Genomic DNA, 20264 nt, shown 5'->3' on the forward strand with positions numbered 1-20264 from the left:
GATGGGGCGGAAGAAAAAAAAAAACCTTCAAGGCAAAGTGCAGTTTCCTTCTTGAATGTCAACAAATCCTTCAACATCCTTCTTCTCTGTCTCTTCCACACGACAGCATGGCCCTGCGTTTATAGCCGCCACAACCCTCTCGGAGCATTTGAGCTCACAATCTTTCCTTCTTACTATTGCAAACGTCTTTTGTTTTTTTGTTCTGAGATACCCCTTTCGCAATGGCTGCTCCTACTACCGCCCCTACTACAACAATGGAGACCTCCCGTATCTTCGTCAGGGGGCTTCCACCCAAGATTACTGAGGCCGACTTCCGACATCACTTTTCGGCTGGAGGTCGTGAGGTGACGGATGTGAAGGTTATTCCCCAAAGAAGGATTGGTTATGTCGGGTACAAGACACCAGAGGTTGCTGCCAAGGCAGTCAAGTACTTCAACAGATCCTTTATCCGCATGTCGAGGATCAATGTCGAGCTCGCAAGGCCGGTATGTCGCGACTCTGCTAAGAAAAGAAACGAGTTTCATATGCTTATGCTTATACCCCTATTCCAGATCACTGATCCCACCCTCCAACACGCAAAGGGTGTTGCTGGGCAGGTGTTTGTGGCAACACCATCAGGCTCAGCCACTCAAGCGCTACCAAGTATCGAGGAGAAGGATGCAAAGAAGAAGCGCAAGCGGGAGGACTTGGATGAGTCAGATCCCAAACTGCGCGAATTTTTGCAAGTCATGGGCCCTAGCAAGAATGCTGCAAATGAGATGTCAGATGTCATGGACCCTGTTGCTGTCAAAGAGCAGAAGAAGTTGCTCCAAGACGGCGAGAGTGACGATGAGTATGAGGCTATCCCGTCTCGGCCTGAGAAACGGCAGATGAGGGAGACACCAAAGGGAGAGCAGCGTTCGGCGCCCACGCCAGAAAAGGATGAGGCGATGTCTGACGCTGCTCCTGTTCCTGGGTCCACGGAAAATGTGTTCCAGGAGCAGGCTCCCGCTGCTCCCACCGACGCGGCCACGACGGACGATGATTGGCTTCGTTCGAGGACGAACCGTTTGTTGGATCTAGTGGATGACGACGAGGTGCTCCAACCTCCAGTTCAACAGAACAGTGGAGAGACAGCCGGAAGTGTATCCATGGAACAACAAAAGCAGCCCGCAAAGGCTCCGGAGCTACCCAAGGGCGAGACCAAGGGTGGGGCTGCCGTAGAGGACGCCCCAGGTCCTTCTGAGAAGGTCGAGGAGAACGACACTTTTGCCACCATCAAGCGGAACGCTAGACTGTTTGTGCGAAACCTGCCCTTCGGTGCCAACGAAGAGGACCTGCGGACGCACTTTGGACAGTACGGAGAACTCCAAGAGGTAAGCAGAGCTTTTATTTTGTTTCACGCCACTCGATGCCACACAATCATGTGATGAATCCAGATAGGGACAGCTTACATCAAATGATGGTTGATGCGAACCTTGGATCGGTATTTTAGTAGATGCTTCGACTTTCTGAAAGATGATTACCTTCTCAGCTACACATATGGACCTTATGGCTGGACTCAGATTGCTAATCTCTCCCCCGTTAGGTACATTTGCCAGTTACTGCTGGAGGCGCAAGCAAGGGCTTCGCCATGGTACAGTTCACGAGTGGAGAGTCAGCTGTTGTTGCATTCCAGTCGACGGATGGTCAGACCTTCCAAGGGCGACTTTTGCACGTCTTGCCTGCTGAGGGAAAGCGTGATGCCGGGCTGGACGAGTTCGCAATCTCAAAGCTGCCCTTGAAAAAGCAGAACCTGATCCGCAAGAAGGCGGAGGCTGCCTCTAGCACGTTCAACTGGAATTCTCTCTACATGAACCAAGACGCAGTCAACGCCTCCGTGGCGAGCCGCTTGGGTGTGTCTAAATCGGAACTTTTGGACCCCACGTCGGCGGATGCTGGCGTCAAACAGGCCATCGCCGAGACGTCGATCATCCAGGAGACTAAGGCATACTTTGTGTCGAACGGTGTGGATCTCGATGCCTTCAAGTCACAAAAGCGGGGCGACACGACCATTCTAGTCAAGAATTTCCCGTTCGGGACCACGATGGAGGAGCTGAGAACCATGTTTGAGGAGCACGGCACCGTCCTGAGAGTATTGATGCCACCCAGTGGTACCATTGCCATTGTCGAGTTCGCTCAGCCAGCACATGCAAAGGCGGCGTTCGCCAAGCTCGCATACAGACGTATCAAGGACACTGTACTGTTTCTCGAAAAGGGCCCTAAGGATCTTTTCAAGAATGATGCCTCCGTAGACATGACGCAGGGCAAGGAGGATCGGCCCACCGGTGTCCAGAAGCTCAGTGTCACGGAGCTTTTGGGACGGGATGAGCAGGGTGAGACTGACATTGAGACTACGTCCTTGTTTGTCAGAAACCTCAACTTCTCCACGACCACGGAAAAGTTGGCAGAGACATTTACACCGTTGGACGGCTTCGTCTCCGCCAGAGTGAAGACTAAGATGGACCCCAAGAAGCCCGGACAAGTACTGAGTATGGGCTTCGGCTTCGTCATCTTCAAGACCAAGGAACAGGCACAGGCGGCTCTCAAGGCCATGGATGGGTTCGTGCTCGAAGGTCACACCCTTGCCGTTAAAGCTTCGCACAAGGGCCAGGATGCCGCAGAAGAACGTCGGCGGGAGGACAAGGCCCGCAAGACAGCGGGGCAACGGACGAAAATTGTTATCAAAAACTTGCCCTTCGAAGCGACTAAGAAGGACATCCGCACCCTTTTCGGCACTTACGGCCAGCTTAGGGCGGTGCGCCTGCCCAAGAAATTTGGCAATTCGACAAGAGGTTTCGCTTTCGCCGAGTTTGTCACCCCTCGGGAGGCGGAGAACGCGCTCAACGCGTTGCGAGACACCCATTTGCTGGGCCGCAGGCTGGTTCTCGACTACGCAGAGGCCGAGGCCGTCGACGCGGAGGAGGAGATTGCCAAGATGCAGCGCAAGATTGGTGGACAAGTTAACAAGGTCGCCATCTCGCAACTCATGGGCCAGAACAGGAAGAGAGTCAACATTGGAGGCGACAACGCCGACGAGATGGATATGTGAAAGGAGGGATCGAGGCACATCAACAAGCCGGAGAGGAGAACATAGAACCAAATCCAATACGTGCCTCTGTAATGGCACCATTGTGCGGTACCAATTCCCTATACAGCTACACTATCGTCGCGTCATTCTCGAGTACTTCCTGCAAATGACATGACAGTAATAAGGTACCAGTTGAAAAGTTTGCTCTGCCCATCCCATCTTTGCCCTCCGTTGGATGTCACTTTCTCTAGCTCTAACCAACTCTAGTGGCTATGCGTCCCATCCGTAATTCTGTATGCAAATCTGTCTCGCTCATCCCTTGCCCCGCGATTCGGGTCCCTACCCACCCCTTGTCACCCTTCCGATCAATTTTCACCCCTACCAGCGCACCTCCTGCAAAAAATAAACCGTCCTACTATTGGAGGCGCCTTTCCCCCATGGCATAGCACGCGACGGCGAGGACGGGAGCCAAGGAGGTTTTGTTAAACGGTCGGTGGGGTTGCAGAGGGCGAGTGCAACTCACTACGGTACGTGCTACTCGGCTTTGCCACGCGCACCAGACCACCTTATGGCAATAGCCTCACCTACCCGGGGATCTTCTTTATCATGGCTGGGTCATGAAAGAGATCGAGGGCGAAGACACGGGGGAAGTACAGGGACACGAGAGAGTGTCTTTCTGTCCGTCGTCCGCCCTTTTTTCACCGTCTGACTGGTCCAGCTGGCTTTCATTTACACATCCGTCGCTCATCGCCTCCTTGACCCGCAAAGCAGGAATGCGCATATTCCCTTCCTCGGTGCTTGTCTCTTTCTAATCTGAGAAACATGCCAGCGTCGCTATGGACTATTCCGTGGTGTGTCTAACCTTATCTTTTATTTATGTCTTTCTCACTCGTTGCTATTGTGGTAAAGCCTTGTTGACAAGGGAGGTCTAAAGATTACTAAGCGAGTATCCTTGAAGACGATCGAAAACTACCCATCTTCATTCTCCTCCCAGCCTCATCTCTCTCCAGAAAAATAGGATAGAAAGAGAAAGCCGTTAATTGGACATGTTTGAATGAGCGGTGGTGGTGGTGCTGATGGGTTAGAGTGGTACGTGCAGATCCAAGAAAACGCATCTTGCCCAAATTGGCACCCATGAAGGCAAACGTTCCTTGGACCAACCCCCTTGCATGCCAGCGCCCTCAAATCGTCCACCCGTCCAGCTTGTATAGTTTCCACGATTCTAGCCATGTGGAGATGGCCCTTGTCAGACTGACAGACGTTCATGCACACGCTTAGCAGTTGCAGGGCGAAAGGGAAAGCCCAACCAGCCCATCTTGGCCCATTAGTATTGGCTAACACCTGCCTCGAGGGTTCATTCCTTCGGGCTGCCAAGTCATGTCAGTCAGACTTGAGTCTCGCGACATCGTTGGATCTGCCAATACAATCACCCTCCTCCCTATCAACCCATGAACCACGCCCACCCGTCCTCCGAAGCTTCTCACCACTTCTTGCTCTCTGTCTCTCCTTCGCTGGCTCGCTGGTGCTTCCCTTGGCCCCCAAGCCAGCTCCTCTCGGATCCTCGATCCGACTTAGCTCGCCGGAGCTTCTTGTTTCTACACTTCTCTACGTGCCTTTATCGTCCTGGGGTTACTTCTCTCTCTGTCTCTGCGGGCCCCGCCATCCCTTTGCTCACCCGGGACCCCATTTCCATTTCAGCAGCTCTGGCGAAAAGTGAGGTCTACCCTCAACCCCGCTCAGAGGGTCTAGTCCGCAGGCGTCTCTAAATCTAGAGCCTCGAACGGGGCCCTACGGAAGCACATGCTCTGGTTCTAACTGTCCCAAAGAGGACAGGGCTGGGAGATGTTGACAAACGTACCCGGGGAATGAACGAGGAGGACGATGAAGCAGAGGGCTACGAAGGGGGCGTGTGTTGCTGTCGATCTGGAACCCGGGGTGCCGAACCAAACGGATAGCCTCTCCTAAGCTCACCAACAGGTCGTCTCATTGCTCTCTTCCTCTCTCGGCAAGCGACGGACGATGTGCGTGTGCCTGTCAACCGACCTCGTTCGTTCCCTCGCCCCCTCTCTTTCAGACCTTGAAGCGGGTGTACCTGACTTCAGGAACTTATATTGACGTACGTCCCATGCCAGTTCCATTCCTTTCAGCCTCTCCAAGCCTTTCTCTTCATCATCCAACATCTTTACTTTCCTTTTGCTTGATAGCACAAGTAAAGCAGAACAGAGGCACTTCCGAAGCAATTACCGGAGCTGCGGAATTCAAACCCACGCTCCTTTTCACTTTTCTCGTTCATCCCAATCAGAGAACACCATCCTGACACTCGCTTTACCATCATTACTCCCCATTCCAGTCCTTCTCGAGAGGAGATTTGCCACGAGGAATATCTAACCCCGGAGCATATCACGCGGGAGATCAAGCACTTTTGCAGTCCCTTCACTTAGCAACAAAACCCTTGCCCGCCCCGTCACGGAATTCCTGAAGAGTCATTCCTTTCACCTATCTTTTTGCCTCCCAACTTTCCTTTCATTCTTTCACTCAGGGGTTCCGTGCTTGTCAAGGAATCCGTTTACAATCCAGTCGAATCCTCTCCCGTGGGGAAAAGGAAGAAGACGAAGAACGGAACAAGTTTTACGCATCAACCAAACCCCATACCATCACATTCTGAAAGGAATCCCCAGAAACACAAGATATCAACGCTATAAACGCACAAATGGAGCACCCGCGCCCAATGCTCCCGTCTCAGCGCTACTCGCCCTCCCCCGTTTACAGCTACGATAGTAGACGATGTACGCCGACGGGGAGGCAACCCTTGAAGGAGTCGACCGGCAATGTCCAGTCTGCCGGCTCCCACCTGGGCAGCCTCGCATCATCCTGCCGCAATAGCCCCTTGGGTCTTTTCTCTCCCAGCTTGACCAGCATACCAACACCACCCATTGTGCCGTCCCAAGCTGGGACTGGCTATAGAAGCAGCAGCAGCCTGCGAAGACCAGATGCCCTCCACATGGCAAGACGGGCACGACCTGATATCAACCCTATCTACTATGCTCCCGAGTTTCGACCCTACCGGGACAAGCAGGATCAGAAAGACCCCAATGAGAAACAGATCTGGCCTCGCGTTTTGGAAGATGCCTTTCTCGACTGTAAGATCCCCCGCCCTGAGCAGCGCGACATCCCTTGCTGATGTGATCCCTAGCTCTGCTCATCATCCCTCACATGGGAAGGAAGAAGTATAGCATGCAGGGAAAGCAGTTTGGGCGTAACATGCTCATCAGCGAGTACCTCTGGATTGCATACTGTTGCAGCTTGCAACCTGGACAGAAAGCAGAGGAGAGGAAGAGGAAGCAGGTATCGAGTCACATCCAAGTAGTCAAGAAGATGTTTGAGAAGCATCGATGCTGTAAGCTGGACGTTGATTCCTACACTTACATCAGCGACTAACGTTACTCCAGACCACTTCTTCTTCGTCAAGGACCCCGACAAAAGTGAGGCCCGGCTCAAGGACAACATGGAGATCGCCTCCTTCAAGGACAACCCGGTCCTGATCGCCCTTGCTGAGGGTCGTCTTCCGGATGTTCGTCCCAATTATGAGTACTTTGCCCAGATCTTAGCCATGGACTCACTCGTCGTCATGAGACCCAAGACAGCCTGGATCTTCGTAGCCTCCAACAACGTAAGAATGGACGAGGACGGGGAGGCTTACGACCACCATGGCAAGCCCCTTGACAAGAATTACTACCCTCACTTGGAGAAGAACATGCACAAGGAAGATAGCACCTCCAGAGGCCTCAATGGCAGCGTCCTCTTGCATGAGTATAACAAGGAGATCTCTCAGAAGGAATCTGCTGCCGTCACCGAACTGGCCCAAGAATGGCAGGCCAAGTTCCCACCTCTCCATAAGTCGCTTGAACACGCCATCCACGACAACAAGTGGCTCGACATCTTGGAGATGACTGTTACACTGGAAATTCACCCTCGTAGCAACTTCCCCGCCGGTTCGGAGCTCAACGGCTTCGTCGAGCTGAGCATTTCTCTGCCCGCACTCCAGAACCACCGCTGGAAGTGCGTCACGAAGCTGGCGCGTCCGGAGGAGCTCCGCCGTGCTGAAAGTGACGCCTTCGTTGTCGAGCAGACGAGCGAGGTGGGCGTTCAGTACATCCACCGACCCGGATGCCAGGAGAGCAAGTTCGAGTGTGACTGTCGCAGCCGTCCCAGGCAGGACGTTCGAGTACCCTTCCCCGCGGCCGAGTGGGCCAGCATCCTCAGCATATGTGCTGGCTACCTCGATCCTGTTGAGAACAAGTCTAAGATAGAGGACGACGACGAGAGGGCCAAGGTCGCGGAAGACGCCGCGCTCGAAGCCGAGCGAACCACGGCCGAATTGATCCAGCAGGTCGGCATGTTCCAGGAGCTATGGTCTGCCCCGCCCGACAACTCGGACCGCCGGGTGTGGACGCGCCGCGGTATCATCCTTTGGAAGTTCCGCACGATCCACGCGTTTGACGACAAGTGGAATCCTATCTTCGAGAAGCCGGTGCCGCAAAAGGGCAGAAAGCCTACCGATGAGGATGGCGAAGAGCAGGGCACTTCGTCCCGACGCGGAGGTCGGTCGAAGCGGGTTTTCAACCCCGCCGGCACGACCTGGCGATTCCTGACGGCCCTGGATCCCGTTTCTTCAGCTCATCAGCAGGAGGTGTGCATCAACCCTGCGGCTGCTCCGGGCCGTGATATGCTCATGGCCCCAACACCTCCCTACTCTCATCACCTCGCTGCCGTTATGAACGATAATCTGAGCTCGGCCTGGGAGTCCGTCTCCATGCCTGGCCAGCTGCCTAGCCTCGCATCTACCGGAACACTTGGGATGATGGACAACTTCTCACATGGGCTGGCAACGCCTCCCCCAACGGCATCAATTCACTCATCGTATGCGAGCAGCTACGATGGTAGCCACGAGCTGGCGAGCGGGCCGCACCACCATCACCCTCAACTCGACTTCCTTGCCGGAGCCTGCACTAGCTCCATGGACAACCAGAGCACTCTGGTTACCGACATGGGCTCAGCCCCGGCCGATCCTTTTCTGTCGGCAACAGCGGGCATTCAAGTGTCAAACGGTGTCGGCGTCGGCGTGTATGATGAAGGGGAGGTCGAGGGGATCTCCGATTGGGATACTGCGACGTCGTCCTTCCATAGCCTCAACCACTGGAACGGCTGGAACGAGTCGTCGGACGCAAAGACACAGCAATGGCAAAATGAGAACCAGCGCAGCGCCGCCGCCAACGCCAACATCTGGACCGAGGGCAAGGACCATCAGACGTGGAACCAGCAGCCGTGGGCCCAAGCCGTCTCGGTAGTGGCTGCCGCCGCCGGCACGGACGGCAGATCCGGCTGGTCACCTGTCGACCAACAGCGCGGGTTACCCTCGCTGGACCAGATCAGCCCACTCAAGTCCATGGCCGGAAGGAAGCGGGCCCGATCCAACAGCCTCGACATGGAGAACCGGGAGAACTATCCCGCCACAGCAATCCAGAAGCTGGTGCACCATCGCGTGCCGGCGGCTGTGATGGACGAGGGCGGCCACGGACATCGGAATTGGGAATGAAACATTCACAAGGCGGTTGATGGACGGAAGAATATGTAACCTGCCTTGGGAGGTGTATTTATTACTCGTCTAGAACTCTGGGTGCGCACACCTGCATTCAACGGGCATGCGAGTAAGGAAAGAAGGGTGGTGCGTTGCGGAGTTTGTCTGGACTTGGTGGGATGACTGACGGCCGACTCATGTGTGAAACGCTTCAAAAAAGGGTCTCTTGGAGGAGGACTTGGGAAAGGAAAAATATTGTGATTTGATATACTACTGGAAGGAAACAGCACCCTTTGATACCATAATCCTGTCATGTTAAGTTTGTGTGGGGTGAAGTTGCGAAGCTCAAGGGAAAAAATAGAAAACAAATTTTGCTTCGGTTTCCACACCACGGTTACATTGGTCCGACAAGACGTGGTGTTTCTCCTGTCACCAATCACGCCCACAGCGTGGGTTTGGACGAGCTAGTGGTCCAGAGGGGCCTCGCTGCAGGATGAGATGAAACACTCAGAAAGGAGACTACGGAGGGTGGGAGTGCCTTTTCATGTGTTCGCACTCGGGATTTCCCCGGGTGGGAATGATATCTCATCAGCGTTTGAGGTGATGGAAGCTTAAACATGAGATGATCCTCTACATGCCAAGACTTGTGTTTTGTGATTCACACCACCACGGCTGCCAAAAGTGGTTCTCTGTTTCTTCGCTCCGCATGGTCGCGGCGGCTGTCCGACCGATGAATTCGAATGTGGACTCGTCGTCGTCGTCGTCGTCGTCGTGGCGCCCGGACGTATAACGGTGTTGGTCCATCTATTATTACTGGAACCGCTAGCGAATGGGACGTGGAGTTGCGCGTTTCATTGGAAGCAAGAGAATGAGATGCGGAGCAGCAAGTGGCTAAAGAGCAGTGGAGAGCACGTGGATACATCTTGCTCTGTGCGATGTGAGCGCTCCAAGGAAAAGAAAAACAGGACGATCCAGTGGGCAAGCGGAGGATGTTCACAGGGTTTCTTTTCTCAAATTGGGACGGACGAGGGTTGCGGGTGGTGGTCTGAACAACGTGGACGGCAGCCGCAGGTGAAACGCTGCATGTCTGAACGTTGCTGACCGAGGAGTGTGTTATCGCGAACGGTGGCGAATGTAAAGTAAGGGACTGGGCAGTTGGGCATCCGCCCAACAGCCCGATGAACCAAGCAACCATCGGTGGATGGGAGAGGGGAAGCTGCTATAACCTGTCGATTGCGTGTTGTGAAGCTCGCGGCGATGAAGCAAGCGCCGTCGATTTGGGTCTCAGCCATGGTAGGGTATGAAGCCTTTCCCAAATCGCTGGTGCCGAGGCGGACATTAGCGAGCAGGGGAGGAGGGGCAAAAACGGAACTCCAGGATACGCACAGACGATGAGACAAGGACGATTTGCGAATTCCCACGAGCGAAGGGAATCCAATTGTAGATTTGCCAGGGTATTGCTTGATAACCGATGTATTTAGGGCATTAGGCTCGGAGGCGTAGGCGACACTGAAGAGCATGCATGGTCCAAGTTAGGTGCCGTGGCCCGTGTTTCGCGTCGGGTTGCATTTCGCTCTTCTAGACGCCGTTCAGACGTCCAAGCTTACATTTCCCTGGTGGCCTGGTGGGTTACGGACATTTCACGTGCCCAGACTTCGGTCCGTCTGGGTTGACCGGTATTGACCAGGATTCTCATGTCGGTGGCCGTCGCCGTAGCTCGTTTAGATCTCTGGTGTAGTGTAGGATTCGGGGATTTGAGTAGGTCGGTGCTCCGGCAGGGGGATAGAATCTTGTATATCCGTGACTCTGTCCGCGGCAAAGGAGACTGGGATTCTTGGCTCAAGGAGTGCGTCAGCGAAGCATTTGCGGTTCCGATTTGGCATGAAGGAGGTCTGCCATGGAACACTGGTCGGTATGGGTATTTAGTCGCCTGGACGGAGGTAGCAATTTGGCATTCTCTTCCCTGTTCAGTCCACTCCGTCGACAATCTGGCGGTTGTCGTCTGCGCCAGCGGCAGCCAATCGAGTAGATTACCAGACCCTTGTTTCTAGGCGGCGCGGCAAAGCAGAACAGGACATCAATGAGGCTGAGTCGGTCAGACAGCGACGTTCGTGGACGCGCGAAACAAGCCGCGAAGAGAAGAAAGTGGACGACGGGAATGGCGTCGGCGCGTCGATGGTGGAACGAGCAGAAATGCAAGGCGTGGACGCGGTGCCAATTTTGGCAGGCGCCGCCAACGTGCAGAGCGCTCGCTGCCAGTCAAAGTGGTGGAAGACCCTTGCGTCTGGAGCTCGCCTAACCCGGGCAGGGGCCGCATAGACATGGTCGACTGGATGAGGTGCATCGACTGCCTCGCGACTCTTGGAGGGAGCGCGAGCCCCTTGTTCCAGATTTTGCTGTGAAGCATGGGGGCCAAAGTCTCTCGACCATACGTTTTAGCCTAGAGGTGTACATGTTTCGGCGCTCGCTGCCCATCCCTGGATACACAGGCCAGGACAGGACAGGAGAGGACAGGACAGGCACAGCAGGGACCATGGCGCCTACCGCACCTGCCCCAAGATCGGTGCAACGCCACGAGGGTCGGAACCTCGCAGCGGCGTGACAGCGCCGACTAGTACATACATTCGGCCCCGTTGAGCGCCCCACCCGCGCGCAGTATGCAGCGTTAGGACGGTCAGATGTCCCGTAGCGCGGACCATCTCCCGTCAAGTGCCCACTGCCCCGACGTCTGCCCGACCTTCGAGCTGCCAGTACGGCAACCCTGCCAAGGCGTCCACTTCGACATCCACCATTCCTTGTCAAACATCAACCATGGGGCATTTCGTGCATCGTGCTTGACTGGCGCCCAACACCTCGCTTCAGAAACATGTCCTCTTCTCGTCCCATACTATGCCCCGTCCGACCTTCTGGCCGGCCCCCGGCACTCGGGCGGTATCGCGCGCTCTTTGGCCAGGCTCCCAACGTACCCCTGTCCGAGTGCGCATCTCCACCACTGTCGTTTTGGATCGCAACACCCAAGATGCGTCGCATGGGTCTTTACTTGTCAGTCCGGGGACCCATCTGCGTCGATCTTGACTGGCCCCAAATGGTTGAGTTGTGAGCAAAGGAAACCCATGAGTCTAGTTGTGTAAGGATATCCAGGGCAAGGCGGCAGATGTGAGCCATACAGCCCTGGGTGACAGTCATGATATTAAACCCAACCCGGCCTCGCTTCCCAAAACGGTCTTCTGGTCCCGACCTCACCTTACTTCTCTCATCGACCAGACGCCTCTTTCTCTGGCCTCACTAATTCCACGGGATTCGACAAAAGGAAGAAACAATTGCATTGTTTCCCTTTTGCCCTGGAGGCCTGTTATCCCGACCGCCTAATTTCCGTGGTACCCATTGTACGCGCTTGAGGCAGGCAGGCACCTTCCTTTATCCTTTCATTGTTCCTTCCTCCAAACGACATCGACTTGTTCGCTCTTGCCTCGCCTTTCAATATCACAGTCACCGCCGCTCTACTCAACCCGAGATATCACCTTTGGACGTTGACGAATCCGCCCCATGTAGCAGCACAACAAGGCCTCGCTCTATTTTTCTTCTTTCTCCTTCTATTCTTGAATCAGCTGGTACCTGACTGCGCCGGTCGTATTAATCATTAAATCAACTTATTACGTGTCCGCAAACAAATAACTTGGTCCTGTCCAGCGCGCCTGCTCGATCAACCAATATTCACACATCTCAATCGAGCGCCACGTACTTAAGGTAGTCTTAGAGTGTTTTTCAGACCAGCTTCTTGTCTTCACCATCAAAACACACACAAAAGAAGAACACAACAGCAACTACGTCATTCTATTCCCTCTTCGACTCTTCTGGAAGACTCGAACGAAGAAACTACTGAGAAAATCAGCGCGCTCCTTCCTGCTCAGCAGTTAGCGATCCCCACCTGGTTTGTCCACCTCCTTCCTTCCTTCCTTCCAGCTCACAAACGTAAGCCTAACTTCTTTCCCTCTAGAAAGCTCTTACTCTTTTTGAGATATTCTCTTTTCTCTTTTCCCTTCAAACCCATCACCGCAATCTCCTAATTGTTTGGAATCACTTCGCGAACCCACCAAGTTCTTCACCTCTTTTTTGCTCTGCGAGTATCACAAGCTTCATTTCTTCAAAGAATTCCCCTTCACACAAGTCCTCACACCCTTCTCATAACTCTCACAACAATCAACATGGTTCGCCGCAACCTCCTCGCCGTTGCTGTCGCCACCATCTTGGGTGCTTCTCACCTCGCCGAGTCTCACACCTGGGTCGAGCAGCTCAACCGAGTTGCCGCCAACGGAACCCTCGTTGGTTCTGCTGGCTTCCCTGCCGGATGGCCTGGCCGCGCCAGCTCTGCCTTTAACGACGCTACGTTTACTAACCGTATGCCGGGTGATGGCTTTGCCATGTGCAAGCAGGCTGTTGGCAAGCAGGTCGATGGCTTCCCTGCCCTCACCGCTGCTCCTGGCGACTTTGTTTCCCTTCGTTACCAGGAGAACGGCCATGTCACTCTCCCGAACGTCCCGGAGAACAAGCCTCTGAACCGTGGCACTGTCTTCATCTACGGTACCACTCAGCCCAAGGCTGACGACACTCTCTTCGACGTTCATCGCCAGTGGACCACTGACGGCAAGGGAGGTGACGGCCGTGGCCGCCTCTTGGCTACTCGCAACTTCGATGATGGTCAGTGCTACCAGATCAACGGCCAGTCCATCTCTCAGGAGCGCCAGAGCAAGTTCCCTCACGAGGCCGCTCAGCCCATGGGTCGTGATGTCTGGTGCCAGTCGGCTGTTCAGCTGCCCGAGGACTTGGCCCAGAACTCCGACTACACCCTCTACTGGGTCTGGTCTTGGCCTACCCTCGCCCAGTCTGCCGTCGCTGCCTCCAAGAATGGTCAGTTCGCAGACTTCCCCGCCGGCTTCACTGGAGACAAGCGCGCTGTCACCTCGAAGGATGTCACCACCGCCGAGCTCTATACTAGCTGCTCCTCCATCAAGGTCAAGGGTGAGAAGCTAGTCAGTGGCGCCAAGGCTGCCTCGGGCTCCAACAAGGCCGCCAACGCCCTTGCGGGTTTCTCCTTCCTTGAGAAGCCTGACTACAACAACAACGCGATCAAGGACCAGATCGCCAACCAGTTCCAGGTCAGCGTCAAAGGCCAGGGCACCCCCAACAATTCGAACCCCAGCAACGGTACTCAGAGCAGCGCTCCGGTTACCACGACGACTCCCACTGCCCCAGCTAGAGTTGCTGATGGCACCGGCAAGGTTCGTGTCGTCACTGTCACCGCTCCTGCCGTCACTCTCTACGAGATTGTCACTGTCACCGTGGATCCTCAGTCGTCACCCACTCCCTCCAACAACCCCGCTGGTGATGAGGGTGCTACTCAAGCCAGTGTCACTCCCTTCCGCAAGGTCCGTCACGTTCGTGGTAGAGACTCTTGGAGCTTCGGTCAGCGCGACTAAGCTGTTGGGGTTGAGTCACGTAAGCATTGTTAGGGACACACATTCTCAGTGATGTCAATCCCTTGACTCTTCTTGAAAGAGTCAACACACCAAACAACAGCGCAGCTTACCACGACAACCTTGACACTCAACCGTTCTCGCCATGGCACAAAAAATCATTTTCCTTTCATTCATTCATTCACTTCAACAATACCCAGTATTCCCAACCGCTTTGGAGTTTGGACTTTTCGGTCCTTCAGCCATTTGGTACACATGGTTACAGGCATGACATCCTCTTCAGCTTTCCGGCATTCCGGCTACGGAATTGGACAATGGGTCATGAACAGGAGTATAACGGCTTGATTTCGGATTGCGAACATCGCCCCTAAGGGATATGTGGGCAGGGGTTTTCCCTCTTTTCTTGACGACTCGGTATATAAACGGAATGGCATCTTGGGCGGCGTTGGAGGATAAAGGATGATACCAACTTCTTTTTCTGTCACTGCCTCACTCGAGGTTTTTCTTATTTTTCTTTCGGTTTCGGACAGGTTCATCTTCGAGTTTTCAGGTCTCCCACGATGGAATGTGTATGGGAGAGGCCTTCATTTGGCATGGTTCGGGAAGCATATCCCCCATGTCCCTCACACCGCTCTGCTTGTTTCGGTATTTGGCCTTTATGTTTCCCTCCGGGCTGTGCTGCTCGATGCCGCACTTAAGAAACATGAAATGAATTGACGGAAAGGCAACGATGGATGATGAGGCAATGCATTAAATGGTTATGGAACACAGAGGCTATAACACTCGCCTAGAGGGTGGTAGTGCTATGGAAGCCAGTTCACTCACTCCGTTCGCAATCTTATCGTGAAAACGTGATACAACTTATGCAATGTGACCCATCATAACTTCAAATGGACCTTAATATGACTCTGCTTACTTGGTTCTTTGGCAGGCTTGCTTTTGACCGATTTTTCAGCTCCCGTCCAGTCTACGTATCGAGAGTCCTATAAATAGTGTAGACGGTATACCAACTGACCTAGATATGATTTTTGTAGCTCAGAGTATATTATTGTGCGAGAGACATCTCCGCTGAGGCGTCCTCATGTCACAAGACAGGACGATCTCGTCGAAGCTGAAGGTTAACAACTGCTGGGGCAAACCAATAGGGCAGGCAACAGCCCACTCGTGACAACCTGCCGTCAAAAACGAATTCGTCAAAAGGCGACATGTGCCGGAGTTCACCATGAATCCTGCAAGATGAAGGATGTGTTTTATCTTGGGGGTTAGAATACGTACGGCACTGGCCGGAAGCCCTGCCCACCGCGAGCATTCGCGATCGGTGGCCACAACGAACTCGAAAACGCCTTTATGGAATGAGAGATGCTTTTCTTCCTTTTTTTTAACCTTTTGTTCAGATCGGCCTTGACATGTCAAGTTGCGGGAATTTGTCGTGGCGACCCTCTTTCTCTCTCCCTCTCATCGACCGGGGGGCTGCAGATTTGCCTCAGGACTGTTATGCTTCAGGCATGATGAGAGTTTTCGTAAGGCCCTGCTTGAGGAGTCTTTTATGATCCGGATGCGGGATTCAAGAAACAAGGCGATGGGGTCACAGCTTGGGGATTGGTCACGGATGCTCAGCGGAAGCAGCTAGAATACTCGCAAAGTAGGATTGGTCGTAGACTCATGGTTTCTATATGATCGGAAACGAATCCATGTGATTTTGCTGGAAGAAAAATAGAACTCCAGCTTCCAGCTTTCTGCCGTCTCTGACGCAGCTAGACTACCTCGAAACTCCGCGTGAGTGAGCCGCCAAGCGAACAGGAGGTCCTCGGCGGGACGAAGGAGCGGCGCACTCTCCTGGAAGGTTTGTCTCTGCCGCGTGACTTGGACTACGGGGCGAGGTTCGAGTTCAAGGCTCAAAGGAGACATCAGGGGAGCCGGGCGCCTTCAGACTACCGCGTTGTGGCCACGATCTCCAGGCGTCGGAGTATCATCCATGCCGGTACCTCACACATCAACCATCCGTGGGTAAGCAGACGAGCAACCTCACATCTCACCGCACTGCGCAATGACGACGTCCTGGTTCGGCTGGTCCTTGCCGCGGTACCCCGTCTTGGTGGCCTCCATCATCTTGACAACGTCCATGCCGTCGACGACCTTGCCGAAGACGACGTGCTTGTTGTCCAGAAAGGGCGTCGGGACGGTGGTGATGAAGAACTGGGAGCCGTTGGTGTTCGGTCCGGCGTTCTGCAACCGCCAGAGACATATCAGTAGAGCATCTTTACCAAGCCAGCGACACGCCTGACGGGTCAAGTGGAGAGATGGAGGTGAGGGGTTCAGGGGGGACATACGGCCATGGACAGCAGGCCAGGCTGGTCGTGCTTCAAGTTGAAGTTCTCGTCCTCGAACTTGGAGGATCCGTAGATGCAGACGGAGCCGGTACCGTCGCCGTTGAGGAAGTCACCGCCCTGGCACATGAAGCCTTGGATCTGCGAAGCGTCGTGGTCAGCCTTGTCATGTCCTTGTCGGTTCCCCGTCGCAGCCTGTCACGAGATGGAGGCGCAGCTCATGGATAGAGTCACGGGGGTTAGGTAGTGAGACTCACGATACGGTGAAACTTGGAGCCCTTGTAGCCCTGCGGGCGGCCGCGAGCGTCCTTGGACTCGCCGGTGCAGAACTGGCGAAAGTTCTCGGCCGTCTTGGGCACGACATCCTTGAAGAGCTCAAAGGTAACGCGGCCCAAAGGTTCACCTGTGTTTCGGTAAGACGTTAGAAACGGCATCCCGGACGGACGGGCGAGAGCCCCAGTTGCCGGGATGCTCGGAGGGTGGGAAAGTTGGGGGCGGAGGGCGGAGGCGGAGGGCGAGCCAAGAGGTTGAGGGGCGTGCAAGGTCACAAAGTCGGATTGCAGAGCCCTGGTTTCCCCGTCGCCGATGGCAGTGTCTGTGAGGCACCATCTTCGACGATGCCCCCGTCTCGCGTGCTCCGTGACGAGCCAGCCCAGTCTGTAGGCCGGAACCTTGATGCAGAGCCGGCGCTCTCGGCGTGTGCACACGTGCACAACGCCTGCGAATGGCTTCAAAGATCCCAAGACTTGCTTTTCAGACCCATCCGTGGCCAAGACGAGGAACGCTTCCACCCTTGATTCCTTTCTCATTCATTCCCCCGCAGCACCCGGGCAAGAGAGGTGGACGGATAGAGGCGATGCCCCAATAAGGAAAGGCGTGTACATACCGCCAAGGGTGATATCAAAAAAGACCCTATTGACGCGATAGCGTTAGCCCTAGCTCATGGAGAGGTCACGGCTCGGGGTGATGGAGATCCCGTTTCCCATTTACCCCCCCGCGCAAAGAGGGTGTGGACGCGTGAGCTCAGCCACCGCCGGCGGTTCGTCAAACCCATGCCCTTGGGCGTCGATGAGAGGACAGGACGGTTCGGTGAGATAAGAGAGACCCAGGGCGGCGGAGCTCGATGCAGGCCAAGGATTGCGACCGGAGTTCAAATCCGTGCCACCGGAGTCAAAAGGGACATTTGCAGGATGGCTGTCATCAGACTTACAGCGGGTTGCCGGATTCCGGGAGCTTCGTGGGAGGCATGGCTGCGTTTGCGGTGGTATCCGTGTCGCTCGTGTGGGAACGGGAGGGGAGTTGGGAAAGTGCTTCGTTCCGTAGGCGCCGGGGGCTGCGCTGTTTTCGGGAAGCCGATGGGAAGAAAAAGGTGGTTCAGAACTCTAGAAACTTGCGGTAGGGGAAGACACTGGACGCATGCTGGGGATTCGCTGTAGAAGGAAGAAAAAAACACAAACGGACGCACGCTGGTGGGGCTGCGAATGAGGGGACGTGGACTGTGGTCGGGACCTGAGCCGAGTTGTCGGAACCGGGCAGAATGTGTGGGGACGCCGACGTCCTTCAGCTAGCCCGGGTGAGCTGAACTGTCAGCGCGATGCAGCCGTCGTGCGGAGGGACCTACCTCTTTGGGCCCCTTTGCCATTAGACGTCTTTTCAAATGCCTCAATGCAGGGCACTGCAGGCCACACCAAGCCGAGAGGGGCTTGTGTTGTTTTTTCTGCATTTACGCGTATCGGGCAGGCCGCCCGTTTACTTCCAAATACCTGTAAGACGGCCAATAGCTCTGTGGGCCGCAGCCTGAATTCCATTGAATCAACCACAGAGCCTGATCCAGGCCTCATGGTTAAACCGTTGTGGAATGTGTTTATGTACACATGCAGAGAAAACAGTACTCTCACAAACCAGGTAACGGGACCCAGCCATGTCGTTGTTCATTGCATTCCTAAGGTCACTCACGCTAGGACAGCAAACAGCAATTTTCAACCTGGTTGGTATAGATGCTCATCTCATCCAAACACTGTTATGTCATGTCTAAGTGACTGCATCAGAGCCCTGGGATCACAGTGACACTTTCTGGATGACTGTAGATCTTGCCGTCCTTCTCCATAGAGAAAGCCGGTTTAGGTGAGTCGGTGCCATTGTGACCAGTCAAGGTTCTCGACATCTCTTTCGAAGTTTCCACCGCAATCTCGATGCTTCTGCCGCAAAGGCAGAGGGCTCGTGACACCTCTCAGCTTCGTCATGTAAACGCCCCAATGCTTCATGATATAAGTTCCCAGCATCCGCCACAGACCAATCCAGCCCAACGAATTCGGATTCCCTTCCTGGTTAACCCGTCAGTATACCCAGGCATACTGGTTATTAAACCTCTTGATGGTGATGATGATGATGGAGTTGGTCGGTCCGGGCTCAGGCGCCTGAGGAAGTCCCAGCGCGTTCTGTCTGCTCAGGACTATTTTGGTATCGTGCAGAATGTATCCCCTCCTCACACTTCTGCTCGGCGACAAGAGTCTGCATCGCATCGTAGAAGACGGCGCGCTGCTAGGCCTGGGTTGCCGGAGGCGAGGAACAATATTATACCATTCTATCTAACTAGTTTGGTATCTTTGACGAAGACAAATAGTACCAGGAACAAGACGACACCGGTGAACCTCCTCGAAATGATTGTTGAGTACAGGTTTCAGGAGATCAAGTTCCATGCCATGTTTGGTTTCTATTATTATTGCAGTAAAAAAAAAGGGAATGGTGAACCTCTCTGTATGGGTTAATGCCGGAACCAAATCTCTTATGCATTTCGAAACTTGCAGAGACTGATCACCCTATGGCCGCAGCTCGAGCTAGGAGAGCCCTATTCGTTTGGACTCGTCACTTGCCTGTGTCTAAATTAGCGAGAACAAAATCTGTTCACGCAAGTACGGCATTTTGCCATCTGCTCGAGGATGATATCCTTTCAGTCCATACTCATAGGGGTCTGGACGACAAATAGAGTTATCGTGAAGGTATCCCCAGCACAACGCAGGAGGACCATCTCGTCGACAAGAGCATGAGGACCCACCAACCTCGGTACTCCCGTCCTTGCCACCTGCTGGCCCGAGGCCATGTTCCACGGTCTCCTCGGAGTCCGGTCCGTGGAAAAGTGGAGTTCGATGGTCGACTGCCGGGGATCCTAGTGTCCGGCGGGAGATGAGTGACAAGTTGTAGAACCCAGGCAGCAATCAAACGGAACTCTGGAAGTGCCGCCGAATGCATTTCATGAACTGCGAAGAGAGGCACTAACTTTAGGAACAATCAAGCTTGTCGAGCGGGCACGTGTGTTTATTTCGCTGAAGTATCGTGGAAATTCGTGGCCGACGGACTAACGAACCTTCGCACCCGAAGAGTTCGATCTCGGATCGATTTCGAAGGATGCATCAAGTCAAGCCCATGGAACGTCATTTTGTATAGACAGTCATTTTGGTCCAGTTGCGAAAGCCCGGATGGTATACGACCTGGACACCGAGCAAAAAATACTAGCTCTACAATACCGGCCTGTCCACTCGCGCGTGTAGCCATTGTTCGTTGTCGGAAGCTAACGCTTGACGTCGTCTTCATGTGTGTGGTCCATCTTTGCAACGTATCAGAATGATTCAATCACAGCCAAAAGCTAAGATGAACTTCTCGGCCCTCACCCCAGCACCTGGCATCATCCTCGCCATCGTCATTCCATCAAATTTCCTTTACTCCAACTAACACCCTTCAGTCCCCTTGCTGCCCGCCTCGCCAGGAGCACCACTCCAACTCGCCCGAGTCTTTTCCAAAGTCACTCAAAAACTCTACGTGGGCTGCATCTGCACGCA

The 20264-nt window shown here is 54.3% G+C and overlaps 4 protein-coding genes across 4 annotated transcripts; 3 read left to right on the forward strand and 1 right to left on the reverse strand.

Moving 5' to 3' along the window:
• Window positions 1–221: 221 nt before the first annotated feature.
• Window positions 222–3070, forward strand: ColSpa_03325 (multiple RNA-binding domain-containing protein 1; the record flags this gene model as incomplete). Its single annotated transcript, XM_049269537.1, has 2 exons — window positions 222–1355; window positions 1568–3070. 2 exons carry the CDS (start codon window positions 222–224, stop codon window positions 3068–3070), a joined length of 2637 nt encoding a protein of 878 aa, XP_049125494.1.
• Window positions 3071–5759: 2689 nt separating this feature from the next.
• Window positions 5760–8645, forward strand: ColSpa_03326 (conidiophore development regulator abaA; the record flags this gene model as incomplete). The annotated part of the gene is made up of 3 exons (XM_049269538.1): window positions 5760–6189; window positions 6243–6446; window positions 6499–8645. The coding sequence occupies 3 exons, from the start codon at window positions 5760–5762 to the stop codon at window positions 8643–8645; spliced, it is 2781 nt and encodes a 926-aa protein (XP_049125495.1).
• A 4187-nt stretch (window positions 8646–12832) lies between these two features.
• On the forward strand, window positions 12833–14104 carry ColSpa_03327 (uncharacterized protein; the record flags this gene model as incomplete). Its single annotated transcript, XM_049269539.1, has 1 exon — window positions 12833–14104. The coding sequence occupies one exon, from the start codon at window positions 12833–12835 to the stop codon at window positions 14102–14104; it is 1272 nt and encodes a 423-aa protein (XP_049125496.1).
• A 2022-nt stretch (window positions 14105–16126) lies between these two features.
• ColSpa_03328 (peptidyl-prolyl cis-trans isomerase H) lies at window positions 16127–16862 on the reverse strand (the record flags this gene model as incomplete). Its single annotated transcript, XM_049269540.1, has 3 exons — window positions 16127–16327; window positions 16432–16623; window positions 16686–16862. The coding sequence occupies 3 exons, from the start codon at window positions 16860–16862 to the stop codon at window positions 16127–16129; spliced, it is 570 nt and encodes a 189-aa protein (XP_049125497.1).
• Between the last annotated feature and the right edge of the window lie 3402 nt (window positions 16863–20264).

Source organism: Colletotrichum spaethianum (genome assembly GCF_022836535.1).
Source record: "Colletotrichum spaethianum MAFF 239500 DNA, contig06, whole genome shotgun sequence".
In the NCBI taxonomy this organism is placed as follows: domain Eukaryota; kingdom Fungi; phylum Ascomycota; class Sordariomycetes; order Glomerellales; family Glomerellaceae; genus Colletotrichum; species Colletotrichum spaethianum.